This window comes from Coccinella septempunctata, chromosome 3 (assembly GCF_907165205.1).
Source record: "Coccinella septempunctata chromosome 3, icCocSept1.1, whole genome shotgun sequence".
In the NCBI taxonomy this organism is placed as follows: Eukaryota; Metazoa; Arthropoda; class Insecta; order Coleoptera; family Coccinellidae; genus Coccinella; species Coccinella septempunctata.
This window is the reverse complement of record NC_058191.1, coordinates 27,940,647-27,956,832: the sequence shown is the minus strand read 5'-3', so window position 1 is coordinate 27,956,832 and position 16,186 is coordinate 27,940,647. Positions and strand designations below refer to the sequence as shown.

Here is a 16,186-nt window from a genome sequence, read left to right as displayed (position 1 = left end):
CATATTCGCTGAGAAAATTTTTATTTATTAGTTTATTTTTCATTCACAATAGTTAATGAAGTGCTCTTATGAATTCATTATTTACCTTACATCACACCAGTATTCGCATTTATGTCGCTATTCACGAGGAAATTTTTGATATTAGACAATATGAATTTCATGGGACTATTTGCATAATATCCATCAGAGAACTAGGAAAAATTTTAAATAACAAAGCTGCAGATGAATGACTGAACGTCCATACTTACATTCAATGAGAGCTATATGAAAAGAGTGAGTAAAACATGAAATAACGAACGACAAGACAACTCAACACACAATTATAGATGTAATTCCTTAATTTTCGGTTGAAATTCAATAAAACGTGACTCTGAGTTGTTAAATAATAAATTGAACTTCGACAATGTCAAAAAATGATTCCATAAATTGACAATTTTCAATCTCTACAAATGATTGACATTATTAGCTTTGTTGTAGTTGAAGTCAATGCTTCTTATCCTAATGAGCAGTTAGTTGGAGTTCAGACTTTCAGAACTACGACCCTGTAGATCTTTTATTCTTGTACCCTACTCAATCAAACCCTAAGGATATCATCAATCACCCTCATAAATCTAGCAATCTCCCTAAGAGATTCCGAGTTGCCTCAGTGTATGTTTTTGGGGCAAGCAAGCTTCAGACACTTGCGTTTTGCGTACTATATGTTCAGTAGTTTCCTTTCCGGTAACAGTTGATCCGCCAACTTGCCTACTTGATGAAAAAGGTCTTTGTAGCGATGTGCCCATTAGCGATCCAACAATACACCGAAGCTCTGGATTAGCTTTCTGATGTCTGTAGAAAGGCGATAATTCCACGAATCTTTTCGCTTCTTTGGGTCTTGGGGTTTTAATCCAGAGCAGTTTCTTGTTTTGCAACTACCTCTGCTGGATAGCAGTCCTTAAGAGGTCTTCTGCAAGCCACAGAATGATTCAGGTGCAAAAGGTTGTACCCTCCATGCACTATTCGTAAGTTAATAGAACTTTTCATGCCCTCGATGCGGCAGTGCTCTGGCATACATAGAAGAGTCACTTTGTATTCTCTGGCCAACTTCTTCATGGTGTTGCGGCATTCCCAGGTCAGCAGAGAGTTCTAGCAGTTGGATTTCAGAGCTCTTAGTTGTTTGGCTGTTTGATACCTAAGGAAGTAGGTCTAATTAACTTTCGGTGATCTGCTGATCTGATTTTGAATGTTGATGGTTTAAATAAAAAATTTGTTGAACTTTTTCAGAAGGAATATCTGAAGAAAACGATTCTAGGCCTTGCATAGTATATCAAGATTCTACCATTTTCTAAAAAGATTTAATTCGGGTCATGTTTCTCATATTTGTTATTGAATTTTCTGTTCAGCAATAAGCACGTGTAGAGCTATTCGTAATGATAAATTATTGCATTATTTAATAAGCGTGTACCTATAAAAAGACGGTTGTACTAAAAGTGCTAATTATAATATTCTGGCTGGCCTGGCATGCCAACTATAAATCTTGTGTATAGAAACAACCCTAGTTTTTCTTCATTTGCAATGAAGCGTTAGAGATGCTGCAGATGCTGATGGATCTAGCTGAAAGGAGTGTACCTACTTATTCTGTTTATCAGTTAATTTTTAACGTTCAAGTTGACAGGCTTCTTTTATTATTTAAGTGCCAAAAGAAGCACCGAATAGTGAGACAAGCTAGTATTTAAAAGTTAGGCTCCACACTAGTTTACCTTTGATAATTTTTGTTCGGCCAGCAAATTAGGCATGTCAATTTTGTACTTGAGTAAGGTTTTTGCATTATTTCTTTCATTAGTATATACGGGATTTCAAATTAGATTTTCTCTTCGATTTATAGGAAAATTTTTTATTTTGTGAAAAATATTCCACATTACATTCTCGCAAAGTTATTGAATTGAGTGAATTCATGTTCATGTCATTTTCATGCTGTCCTAACGTTCAATCGGCAAAGACACGACGTTGTTAATGACCTGCTGTCTTGAGATCAAAGTCTCCATGCAAAATCAGTTGTGGTGTCATTTGCGAAATATCTAACAAATTTGCATCCACTTTTCTCCATCAGTTGCAAAATTAAAATTAAAAATAACGGGTGCTATGCTTTTGAATGAATTCTTATTATTGTATTCATGGCTTCTCTGTTAAGGCGTGATCATTCTTCATTATTAAAAATAACTGTCTTATGGGACCAACCTGTATATCGAAAACATAACCTTTCCAAATATGGGTTCAGATTAAGTTTTCCTCTTCTTTTTATTTCAATTTTATGTCGGTACTCCCTGTACGATGACATATTATGAAGTCGCCGATCGATTGAGTTGAGATGATTTACTCCTGAAATCGCTAAAAGAGGTTGTCAAGTCGTTCGAACTTCTAGTGGGTCATCAAACAAAATCGAGATCTGAAATAGAAAAAATACATCAAATAGTAAACGTTCTCCACCAATTTTCCCGATAACTTCCTCCAGTTCGGTGAGTAGGAAAACGTTAAAACAGTTGTGAAGCTTTGTTTGAGGCGTAAAGCCCGAGATATTTCTTTTATTATCATCCGAAATTGTTCGAAGGTAATTTCTCTGGCGTATATTGCATGGTGCCCTACGCCCTTAATACCAGCGAAATGAGGTTTTCACGTTCCCCCTGAGATAAATACCAGTAAAGGTATTGTTTTTTCAACACCCGTTGTTTCTTTGAATCGAACATAGTGAACATTTAGATATTTTTATCGGGTACCTATCGATTCGAAAACTCGGCTAAACAATCTTAGGTGAGAAGGAATTTTCACAATAAGATTATATTTAGAAGATTTAGATGAAGGGCTGATGATTTGGGCTACTAAAATAAATCTTATATAACAAAATGTTAGTCTCATTCAAGATATTTGGGTAGACAAGAAAGCTACACAATAAGTGATTGTTGCTCGCATAGCACTTTTCATTTTAGGCCGAATAATCTTATCATAATATTTTAAAATGTATCTACATTTATAGAAGCCAATAAAAGTATATCAAGACAAGCGTTTTCCGGTGGTTCAGATTATTTGACACCTTTATATACCCGAGGATGACGAAAGAAAAATCGAGTGAATACTTCCTTACATGTATCTCATGTAGACAGTTTCAGGAATGTGGGTTTTTAGACCTAATTCTATTAAAACGGTCAATCGCAGTTCCTACTGGGGAAAATCGAGAGTCGTTCACGAAGAACGTGAAAATATAACCCTGCTACTCGTAACCTGGTCGTAACTAAAGATTAAGTCATTTAATCCAATTAGTATTAAACTGACCTTGCATGGGGATCTAATAATTCAATTACAGGAGCTATGTTTGATTCTCAGGCGTACTCAGTTCATGCTGAATCACGATAAAACAAACAGGAGGAACAGCAGATCCACCTTTGAAGTGGATTTGCATTTATCAGAAAATCGATAACTAGAACGCTAGGTTATGGCCGAGGGTTTGGGGGACCAACAAGTACCAGGGGATATTCGTTGTTATTTCAATAACAAACATGGTTTCCCATGGAACATCCACCCAATTAAGAAAAATGATGGCACATTATTGATATACCAAAAAAATAATTTATCAAAAATGCTACGTCCATATCCAAAACTCTCACCCTGTCATAAATCACTTTGGACACCTTTAGATCAAGCCCTAAACCTAAAAATACAAAATTCTATCCCAACAAACCGTATTATAAGCCTGCAAACTCCACCAGGAAGAATCCTCATTTTGTTCATTTATCTACTGTTGTCGCTCTCGAGCAGTCTAGCTTACTGTTGCCATTTCAGGAAGGTTAACCGTATGTAGACTAATTCACAATACATCATATATCGATTGAAATTTATTCTGGGAGGATTCTGCATTTCTTAATAAACTTTTTAGGGTTTTCAGTCCCAATCTCTAAAACACAATCAATTAAAAATGAAATAAACGATTTGCTCCTGCGTAAATTCTTGCACTAATTTGTCAGGAGCAAATTAACTAAAAAAAATTGTTTCCTGACAATAACCTGAAAATAAATAACGTTGAAATTATAATTTTATGTTGTAACGTGTCGGAGTCTATATCAGACTCCTTCATCAGTCATTAGTTAATTTGCTCCTGACAAATTAGGGCAAGAATTTACGCAGGAGCAAATCGTTTATTTCATTTTCAATTGATTTTGTTTCATAGATTGGGAGGGAAAACCCTAAAAAGTTTAATAAGAATCACAATACATCATTTCACAAAAAAAATAATGCTCCTTATAATCATAATTCAAAATTTTCTCATGAAAGCAGATGATTTTCTAATTTGTAAGAAATTCTAAAATGCAACATTTGAATTTGCTCGCATATGAAGTGTGCCCATGTTGGCACCCTGAAAAAATTTTTTTTGGATGATCGACTATACATATTTAGTGTTACTCACTTGTAGTATACATTTTTTCGCATATTTTCAGCATTAATCTGAAAGGAAATGAATGAAAACATTTTCAAAAATTTGTCTTGGGTGGCATCATAAGAGCATATGTTTTCTATGATGGCATATAACTGAAAATAAAATGAAATTGATGATTAAATTGGTCTTCAACCAGTTTGGTTTCCACCTGATTTTTGAAAGTAGGCCTGCGTCCACCTAAATCGTCTTCTTCTCAGAGTTGTTGATGGTACGTTAAAAGTTTTAACTGCGAGCTTTCAACCCATCACATTTTGTTTCACATCATTTAGCACTGCCTCCATATCTTTCCAAAGTTGTAGCTTACTTCTTGCTGCCATAGCTGTTAATTCAAAAACAAAGAATATGATGGCAGCCTATGCTATCTTAGGAACACTTTGACTATGCCATCATAGACATGCAAGTCATATATCTTTCAACAAACCGAATAAGGTACTTGCATTACGACATGACCTTAAAGTTTTAAATGTAAAGCATTGTTACAGGGCTTTTAAAGGGAAGTATAAATGTTTTTTACACAAATTTTAAGAAAACACTAAAAGGCACGTATTCATGTGTAACTACGCATACCTTGCAATAATGCCATCTGGCAAACGACCTTAGTGAACATAAGATTATTCACTCGATAATAACAGACTTTTCCATAGTGTGCCATCATAGACAGGATGCCATTATAGGCACACTCCCCTACTTGTGCAGTAAAGTGTTGGCAACCCTAAAAAACATTTTGACTGCTGACAGTTTAGGGTAAGCTGAATTGGAGAGTTACACGATACAACAAGTTATCATCTTTGAAGAATACTCAAAAATTCATAGTTTGGCGGCCTCAGTTTGATGTTCTACAAAATATGCTCGGTATAGTGTTACATTGTAATTGTATCACTACAACTTACAGCTTCGCTAATAGTGGAGAGATTGAAAAATCAACTATTTGAAAGTTGGAGTGGTTTAGGCTTAGAGCCTGATAGCCAGAGTAGTTTTTTCTGACAAACATTCCAAGACTTCTATGATTCAGTTGAAAATTTGCATCTGGCGAAAAGTTATTATTGATATAAAGGGTCGTAAGCCCTGGAAAGACCACTAAAATAAACAGTAGGCGAATGACCTCATTTTTTTTGTTCAGAATATTGAAAGAACTTCAACATATATCTTGGTTTTTCAGTTTCATCAATTTTCTCCCGCATTTTGATGTGTCTTCAGTAAACCTCCTGTATAAATAGAACTTGAATGAAGAAAACAAATTTGACAAAGGAAGATTGGCCATGGCTCTGAGGAAGAATCAAAAATTCTTTTCGGCAATTCTCTGATAGAGCTCTACTTTTGGGAAATGGAAAGGAGTTCAACTGAATTCGAGCAATCTTTTCTTACAATATTGTAACAGTAGATACATTTAGCTTCGAATGAAAGACCCATCATAGTAAATATATAAATTGCCAATCTTTTTTATGTCTTTCTCAAACAAGCTCCATACTAAAGATTGAAAGTCACTGGGATGTTCAAGCTATTCAAACACTGTGAATGACGAACAAGAATTATATTGCGAATTTTATCACTAAGACGATATACACGACCTATTTCCTCATAAAAATATCCCCTATGGAAATGATATCTTTTATACCTATCTCCAACCTTATATTTTACCTGTAGATTTACCTGTAATAAACCCAAGATAAAGAGCACGAAATATTAGAATGTCTCACAGGGTTAAAGAAAACGAAACTCCTGTAAGTTACCCTTATTTATGTATTTGTATACTTCGGTCACGCGAAGCGCATTATGATGAAAACCACCCCACAATCCAGCATAACGATCAAGAAAGTTTGTCCTCAAATTTTTGAATGAACAGAGTGATTTATTTTAGAAAGGAAATGACGGATATATTGGAAAAAGTTGTATGATTGATTGAATTTTTCTGTCTGTGGGTAGACATATTTTCATGATTGATAAACAGTTATTTTCGAGCAATTGAATGTACTCTGGTATTGAAGACTTGCTTCAAGATAGGAAAATATATATTATTTCATAAGGGGCGGTAGAAAATAAATGAGATTAGTGAAAGCAATATACTGCATAATGGACAACAAAACTGTATATATTAGCTTCTCTCGTGTTCTGATGAAACCATGGAAATTATTGATCGAGTTGGATAACCATTAAAATACGGTTGAGTAGAAACAGTCATTTTTAGAGATATCTCATCAAATTGTCGTTTCAAAGATTTACGGAAATCAATAAAAACTTATTTCGATATGGCTCATAATTTATTTATATACAAAGGGGTTACTTACAGATCTGTTGTTCAAAAATAGAACCCTTTATTTAAAAATATTCACGTGAAAATCAACAATAATCAATAGTGTTGTCTCGTTTTTTAGACGGGACTTGATATTTCATTGACGAAACGGGACATGACTTCTCGAGTTGTCTGTGTATAGTCTCGCAGTATAAAACCTATTGCTGAAAACTTAAGAACAATTTCGTCTGCACTATACCTTTTCAAGTTTAAATTGATCCTAATTAAAAACAAAATGACGCTATTCGAAATCAAATTGGCAACATCAATTTCAAACTGGAATTAATCAAGAAACAAATTGGCAATAATCAATTTCATCTGGCATTTGCCAATTGCAAAATGAAAATAAACAACATCAAATTGTCAATTCTGAATTTGAATTCTCCATTTGAATGAAATGTATTGAATAAAAGAATTGAATTGAATGATAATAATAATTAATTAAAACCTTTCGTGAATAACGAATTTTCTCAACAAAATATATCTTAGTTATCCAATGCAGGAGGAATGATTCTTTGGATATAAACGATATTCTCTAATCTCTGCAAATTCTGGATTCTACAGCCGAGCCGTTACAAAACAGAGAAGATAACCACAATCGTGCGTTTTTTTAATGAGTTATCATAAAAGAGACGATGTCAGTCCCTCATTGTGTTTCAGAATCAACGTTCACTTCCGTTCACTGTTTTTTGGATATTATTTATTTAATTTCGCAAAATATGAAAAGGTTTAAGAGACTCCGAATACACTACTTAGTATTTTCGAAATGTTGGCATCAGAAAAACTTAAAATTTTTGTACAAAAATGACAGATAAAGAAGCTGAAAAAGCATGTTGATCTGTGTGATCAACTGATTCAGCTCCATTCGAACTTTGATGTTCGATTTCTACAGTTGCAATTTTATTTTTTTTATTTTCAAATTGCAATTGATAAATGCCAGTTTGAACTTGATTATTGCCAATTTGCTTTTGATTGATGCCAGTTTGAAATTGATGTTGCCAATTTGATTTTAATGTCATTTTGACTCTGATTAACGCTAATTAGAACTTGAAAAGGTATAGATTCATCAATCGAAACGAGCATCCTTCAGTGAGATAAGGCAAAACGACCTAGCTAACGAATATTTTAGAATTTTGGATGATAGGAAGCTATATTCATATGAATAAGGATTTGCGTGAGCGTTCATTGCCCTTGCTTATCTGTTTTGATTCATTATTCCTGAATATAGAAAGTAGCTCGAATCAAATTATATTTATCCTTTGAATATGTTCAAAATGGCGGACTTATCATCCCTCTAAGCCCTCTCTGAGTACATCCCATAAGCGATTCTTCCAGTTGCTAAGTAGAAAGAAAGTTTGGGAAAGGGAACCCACCTCCCATATCCTCAAAAGAAATACCATTAATTGGTATACAGATGGTTCTAAAACCACGACAGGGACTAGCGCAGGCTGGCATCAGATGCCCACTATCACTAGGCCGCTCTCCAAGAGTAATTCTTTTATTAAATTTGCACTTTTGTTGATTATTTTGGAATTGCTTCTCTAAAACAATCAATAAATCGCCAGAAAATTGGAGTCGAAGTAGATATCCTTTAACCTAAAATTTAATACATTCTGTATAGTTTATTTAATTTATTATCGCTCACAACCACCTTGGTCACAAGCAGGTTCAACGATGAATGTATGTTCACACAGATGCAGAACAAATACAAACCTACATACAACATGTGCATATTTGTTTAGAAGTTTCATAAATGAAATGGCCTCAGCCGTAACAATATCCCAATACATTCACAAATCAGAAGCAACCGGTAAAAACAAAACAAAAGTGTAATTAAGCCTCTTCTGGCTTTGTTATTAATATTAGTAATTATTGTATTAAATAATTGATCGTTTGGAATTTTGTAAACCTAATTTATTCAGTCAAATATAATAAAACGTTTCGGGTTCGGGCCCTTTTTCAATCTTTATTTTAACAATTTCCAAGTCTTCTGCTTGTGGTGCATGTGTCCTCATTCTTCAAAGGGCCCGAACCCGAAACGTTTTATTATATTTGACTGAATAAATTAGGTTTACAAAATTCCAAACGATCAATTATTTAATACAATAATAAACTAATGGAATAAATATACCAACAAACAAAATATTAGTAATATTCATGCAGAAAAATGATCATTTCAGTGAATTCATGATTTTTGTGAGTGCTTACCTTTTTTTATTCATGAAACATCTTTGCTCTGTTATTAATAAAAAATTTGCCGCCCCTTAGACCTTGCCTGGGTTAACCTAGTCCTAATATGCCACTGGTCAATTGGTCAATATTCTACATATATTGTGAATAAAGTCATGCTTGGTTCAGTTACCATGGGATGAAGTGTTTATCTTCTCCCAATATTGCAGATCCAAGACATTCCGAGACGATCTAGGGTCGTTTGGATCGATGATTTTTGGTGAAACACTTCATTTTGACCGGCTCTACCTTCTGTTACAAAAAAAGATTCAATTTCGAAACACCTAGTGTAAATTCTGCAATATCGGACGTTGGACATTTTTCCCTTAAGGACGTAGTTCGTATAATACAATTTTGAGACAAGGTATTCAGGGCCATGCAGAACCATGCGAACTTCTGACATCCCCCAGTGGTGTGCTGGATAGTTTCATGTGTCGCATAGCCATAACGACAGCAATCGTCTTTAACTGAGGCATCCTTGTCGATATATTTCATTCAGTTCCTTGTCGAAATCACCTGGTCCTGGATGAAGAGGATGAAGCCCTCTGTCTCGGGAAACAAACCTTCTGGCAGTCAACCAGTAGTTAGACGCAGATATGTCGACGTAATCATGATTGACCTCGTTCTGGTGCCTTCCATGCAAAGGTTTGCCAATCATGAGTTTCTGCATTTTGCTTTCTGCAGATAGTTCGACAGCTTCCAAGTGGTCCTGTTGTAGCTTCAACGGAGTAGAACTATCAGCAACACAAACAACTCGATGGAGTTCTGACGAAGCAGCCTTGTTCAGTAAATAAACTGCTCCACATGAGTTAGGGATATTGACTTGAATTGCAAAAAATTCATATTAATATGATTTCAAGTTGCAAATTAATTTTAGCCTGTAGGTTTGCAGCGTATACAGGGTGATTAAGAAAAATCGAGTCAAATAACGAAATTTATTCCCAGAGAATTCAAGCATTTTAAGACTATCAATACCATGTATGGCCTCCACGGGCATCAATAACAGCTCGACATGTTCTTTGCATACTACACACGAGGTTGTTGCACATTTCTTGAGGAATTTGGTTCCATAAACGGGGCAGAAGCTCTCTCAGATCATTTAAGGATTCTGGGGTAGGTTGATGATTATCTAATCTTCTTTGGAGCATATCCCATGCATGTTCTATGCAATTCAAATCTGGTGTGTGCGGATGTATTGGTAAATGTGGAATACCAAGCTCCTCGCTCGCATTCTCAAATATGGCTGCACGGTGCGGACTAGCGTTATCGAAATTGAAAAGTTTCACCAATAGCAGCGTGAAAATTTGGCACAACATTGTCAATGACATGTTCCCTATAGTGTAAGGCGGTCAAATTCCCAGGACAAATGTGTAGATCTGTGCGCCCGTTGAAACATATCTTGGCCTTTACCATAACACTACACCCTCGGAATGGATGGACTTCTTGGACATAGCGACGATTACGGGTTATGTGTGGAATTGTCCATACCCTTATTCTTCGAGAATCTGAAAATCGTCCATATCTGGATTCATCAGTGAAAAGGACACCACGCCATTGATCGTTCCAATTGATATGTTGCCTTGCCCATTCCAGTCTTTGACGCTTATGGTCACGTGTTAATGAAACTCCTCTTAATGGACGTCTAGAACCTAGATTCACCTCTCTCAAACTTCGTCTGATGGTTTCGATGGAAACTTGGACCCCATCTGCATTTTGAAGAGTATTCCGTAGCATTCTACACGTAGATGTAGGGTTTCTTCTCGCCGAAACGGTGATGAAACGATCCTGAGCAGGTGTTGTTTTTCGTCGCCCACCAAGCTTTGGTCTTTCCAACACGGAATCTGTCTCCCTGAACCTATTCCAAAGTCGAGATATCACACTTTGGCTGACTTGGAGCCTTTACGCTACAACAACCTGGGTTAGGCCACCCTGCAGCATTCCGATAGCCCTATTAGCCTCAGCGTTTGATAATTTACGATATCCCTAACTCTTGTGGGGCAATATATTTTCGAAGTCCATCAATTTCCTGGGACATGCGGTTGGACAAGTCAACAATTCTCTACCCCCAAGATGTCGTGGCAGCTCTGTTGTGATGTTCATTACGTTTTGTCGGCATCGTCCTTATTTTTCTCTGTAGTGCTGCTAAATCCGTGGTGGTCAAATAGATTATACCGAATGAGTAGCTCAATGCTGAGAAAACGTAGGTAATAATCCTCCGTTAATTATTTCTTCATCTGGCTCTGATTTATTATTATTATTATTTTTATCAGCTCTCATGATGATGTCTACCTAATTTCAATAATCATTCGCAATAGCTTCTCAACGAATTCAATTTCCCTTATATTCCCAGCTCCTCAAGAGAGTTCAATGTATTCAAAAGACAATATGACCCTCGGAATTTCCACAAAGGCCCCCATTCTCATTTGCAGTCCAACTAGACAACACTAGTTCGATTTTTGCCCGGCTTCTCCAATAACTCAATTTGCCGGTGCCAGAACGAACACAGTTCGCCTCCCAATATTTCAGGACGTTAACACCAGGAACATACAGCTTCCCTGTCCTCGGCACAAAGATAGCGTCGTAAAATTCGTGTAGTTTTCCGCGAGCGCTTGAAGACCGGCGGATTTCGGCTGCCCAAAGTTTCCCCTTCTGTTAATTTCCCGTTTATTTGGATGAGCGATATTGGGGAAATTCGAGGGCCGTTGTGGAAAAGCGTAAATTTACGATGGCTTGTCGCGAATATAGTACTTCAGCGAAGAGCGAATTAACGATGTTGAAATTATTCAGATGGAACTTCAAACTCCACTCAGCCATTAAGTATTACCTTTCATTATTATAACCAAATATGCGCAGAATCGAATTTAAATGAATTAACACCTAAAAGTTTTCATGATCGAAATACTGTTGGATTTGGATGTCAGAGTATTTACCAGTAGCGGATCCAGGAGGGGCGGCACAGGGGGCACGTGCCCCCTCCCAAAACCAAAAATTTTTTCCTCGCTTGCACTAAATTTTCATATGATTTTCAAATATATTTCCGAAAATTCACCTCAGTGGATTCGAATAGTTCACCAAAACTCGAATCTGGGAGATCTGAACCCGTCTCTGAATGCGACTACATATTTTGTTTTATATTTTCGTGTTATGACTTCTCTTATCGACCGATAACCTTTTTTTTTTCACTATATCTCGAAAACAGAAGAAGCCTAAAGATGTTCGTGCATTACCATAAAAAAGTATTTTTTTAGACAAGAATAAAAAATTTTAGTCTGGGAGAGATGGGGAATAGGGGGGAGGGTTGCGCCCCCCCCCCCAAAATCGAAGCCTGGATCCGCCTCTGGTATGTACGGCCTGTTTACTGAAGATGGATGTTTCTTCTTGTACGGAAACAATTAAAATTGTGCAGAGAAGTAATGTCAAATATGACCCCTTCTTGCATATGAGGTGTAAAGAATGGAAACTCTTGATTTTTCTTTAAAATTTCGATATATTAATGCTCAGATAAAACAATGTCAATATTAGGTAATGTAGCCGAAAAAAAGTCAAACGTATACAGTGTGTACAGAAAGTATGGAATGAATTCATTTTCTCGCACTGGGATTTTTTATGTACACACTGTCCTGTCCCAGGACTACAGAAATTTATAAAAATAATTACAAAATGTTCATAAATACATTCGCGTTCAGCACCATTGGCGCTCTAAACAACTTATTTTTTCCAAAACATGAAGGAATAATGAAAAAATTTTCGTCTGTGATCCCGGAACAGCAAGAAATCTAATCAACGTTTTTAACACATCGTTTGGCTAAGTTCTTCCTTGAAAAATTTCTTCCAATGAATGAAAAATTGTTGTTTGAAAATTAACCGGTGATATAAATAACGTCAAATAGTGCCATTGCATGGGTTCGAAACAAAACGCAATAACCAATAGTTCAAATGAAAATTACAATAATTTTTTATACTATGTTTTAGAAGCTCTGCAGTAAGGTTAAGAATCAAAATTCGTCCATATACAAGAAGAAGAAACTAACATCGATAATAATTCATAAATGCGTTTTTGAAGAAATGTTTTCAGCCTTTACAGCTTTCATATTTGGCTCTTTTTGTCGTCAGAGACATCTCGAGGAGTTTCTATGTAGATCGTTTTCTAAGTTTTTATATAATATCAACCATCAACTGAACTTGACTAGAATCTACATAATAATATTGATAATATCTCGAATTTCATATATTTTCGAACATCTATTATTGTTCCCGCCGCTCCAGAAATCAGTCCACCTATACCATCATATTCAATTATTATAGTTGATATCATAAAAGTCATTGAATCATTGAAGTGAAACTGTGATATTGAGTTTTTAAAGTTATGCAAAAATGCAATGAATAATTACATTCTTGATTAGTCCAGCCCAAAAGAAATAAAATAATTTTTCACATTAGTCACTGCATATTTCTTCAATATTTGGAAGGAAGTGAACCTTCTGCACCTTTGAATTTAACCCATATTTTCATGTGCTGAATGTGAACGTGGAAAATCAGGCTGAAATATTTGAGTATTTTGGTTTTTATTCATTCCTTCGATAAGAGAATGGAAAATTTCAATTTCGTATAGATGTTTTAAATAGTGAACCATTTTTTATGATATAAAAAAATACAGCTTTGGCGATGTTTAGGTATAAAAAGAGCTACTATAGGTACTGCGCTTTTTGAAGTTTAGATTTTGAACAAGTAAAGTCAAATATAATTGAAACATCCCTTTCTGTTTGCAATCAGTAAATCAGCATGACTATCTATCTAATAAACTCTCGTTTACCAGAAGAAGTCGATATCTTAAAAAACAGAAAAAAAGGTGAGGGAAATGAATATGAATATGAATATGAAAGTTTGTCCGAAAAGAGAAATTCTAAAACTTCTCTATCTTGGCTTTTTTTCATAAAAATTTTCCTTTGATAAATAAAATAATATTTAGGGTCTCTCCACACTTACCTCTCCTTACTTTGTTCTACAAAAACGTATGTGAATTACTACCCAAAACTGCATAATTCGACCTGTTATCAAAATATGTATTCTGTTTTTCTTATAGAGACATAAGACTAAGTAGAAATTTTCATTTAAATCTGCAAGATTTAGCGGACCTTAGGTACCGCAAAATACAGAAGAATGTTGGTATCCTGTTGCTCTCCGGAGTCTCTGGATACGAAAATTGAATGAACCTACGGAAAATAAGAATATTTTTCAACTATCAGGCAATCTTTTAGAGAATAATAGTTCTGTATTTGAGCAGTTTAAAAACGTTCTTTTCTTTCAAATTGGAATTTTTGTTTTATGTAGGTAGTATTATAATCTATTATCTACACACACAGTTCTTCGAAGACAAAATATAGAGGTATACTTACAGTTATTGATAATTGGCACAGTATCACACAACCAACATTATTTTGAAATACTAAATGCGATTCGTCCTTGATTGTCAAATTTTAATTTTTATTTTTATTGTGAATCGACCGTTTAACCAAAGGTATCACGGTGGTGGAAGAACAAGGTGATAATCATTTCATCTCATACAGCTAAAGCTCATCACAAGTTTGATAACGTAAATTCGAGTATTTTCTTATATAATCACACCTAGTATGTATATATTTTGAGCATGCATGTTAGTTAGCTTTATAGATTTAGCACACAGATACTTCTCGCTTAACACCGAGTGTTTTCAAAGGTATTCCCAAATTGAATTGGCTATTTCCCTTTCGATGATAACACGAAATATTTTCTGCTTGCAGGGTAGAAAATGGTACTGTCTGATTACAGGATTCCAGTAATCGAAAATACTCGAAATACTTATATTTATATTATTTATTGATAGTTTTGAATCTGGTAATCGAATATTTTCAAGCATATTCCTATTTTGAGTCTTTGTTGAAACAATTTTTGATCGGTCAAAACCAGACAAATCTGAAAGATCTGAACTCCTGAAATATAAGGTTATGTTTCAGCAGTTTTCCCTAATAGCAATTTGAATCAATCAAAGCGGATAAAAAAGATTTCGAAAAATTTTAAATATAAATTCATTTCAAATATCGAAAAAAGGAATTCTCGATCTACAATTCAGGCTCTTTTTTACAAATAAGATAATAATGGTTGGAATATTTTTGTTTATTTTAATTCATCAATGAAATGATGAGATTTATAGTTGCTCACCAGTATTCTGATGAGTGTACTTTGTTCATTCATACCAATTTTATTCGACTCTCTTTGTGCATTGAATAAATGCATTGGGAAGTTTCAAAGATTGACATTTTCCATAATTGATATTTTATAATTTTGATGATTCGATTTTCTGATTGTCCCATTACGCACCTAACCTAACCTATTTCGACTAAGGTATAATAAATATAATAAAGTAGAAACTTCTTTTCAAGAGAGGAAGGATAAATAAACATTCAAAACTTCCATTTCTCTATCTACATCAATATTTGTGACTATAAAAACCATCGATAATTTTTTTTTTATTTGATGCGTCACTACAATTCAAATTTCATGAGTATGCTGTGCAAATAAATGGTTTTTATATCAAATCAAACAAAAATGATGTGTCCGAACATTGTGGGGTGTGGGGTTATATTTTTTCTTATTTTCCATAAGTAAGAAGGTGTTCCGCTATTTTGCTCTGGAATAAATACTATAATCGGAACTTCTAACTCTAGGTTCTGAACTAAATACTTCAACTAGCTTTTCAACAAAGGGTAAGGCAACAATGACTTACCTTGAACTTTTTTCGCGTTGAACGAATTCAAAGGAAAACCTATAATAATTCTATCAAATATTTGTTTTACGTGAAAATCAGTGGGATATGCCTCTGTTTTCGAAAGCATGGTTGTCTATCAGCCATCTTTTTTGCAGAAATTACAGGCTTTCGTTTCTGATGATCATATTTCGCTTTTTGTATAATACCTTCTTTGATATGGCGATGAAATAACTTCCATTTTAGGGTTTATTCAACAAACAGAGTTTACTTTTGAAGGTTAATCTTTTTTTAACAGAAAGTAGAACTCATTAAACTAAATCATTTCACCAAAAATCGCGTATATCCAATATTCAAGATGATGGAGTTATTAGTACGATGCGATTTCATAAATTTCAAGTATGGGAATAAAAGACAACAAATGACTGAGCCAACATTGTTAACAATAGCTCAGCGCATT

At 34.8% G+C, this 16,186-nt stretch overlaps 1 protein-coding gene across 4 annotated transcripts in view; it reads left to right on the top strand.

The window, feature by feature from the left end:
• LOC123309999 (potassium voltage-gated channel protein eag) overlaps positions 1-16,186 on the top strand; it is an 85,643-nt gene that overhangs the window by 47,500 nt on the left and 21,957 nt on the right. The window contains exon 3 of one of the 4 annotated variants that reach the window (XM_044893347.1): positions 14,503-14,526. The exons of the other annotated variants lie outside the window; for them this stretch is intronic. Within the exon in view, the coding sequence (XP_044749282.1) occupies positions 14,503-14,526 (24 nt within the window). The remainder of the gene's footprint in view (positions 1-14,502; positions 14,527-16,186) is intronic. 4 annotated transcript variants of the gene reach the window in all.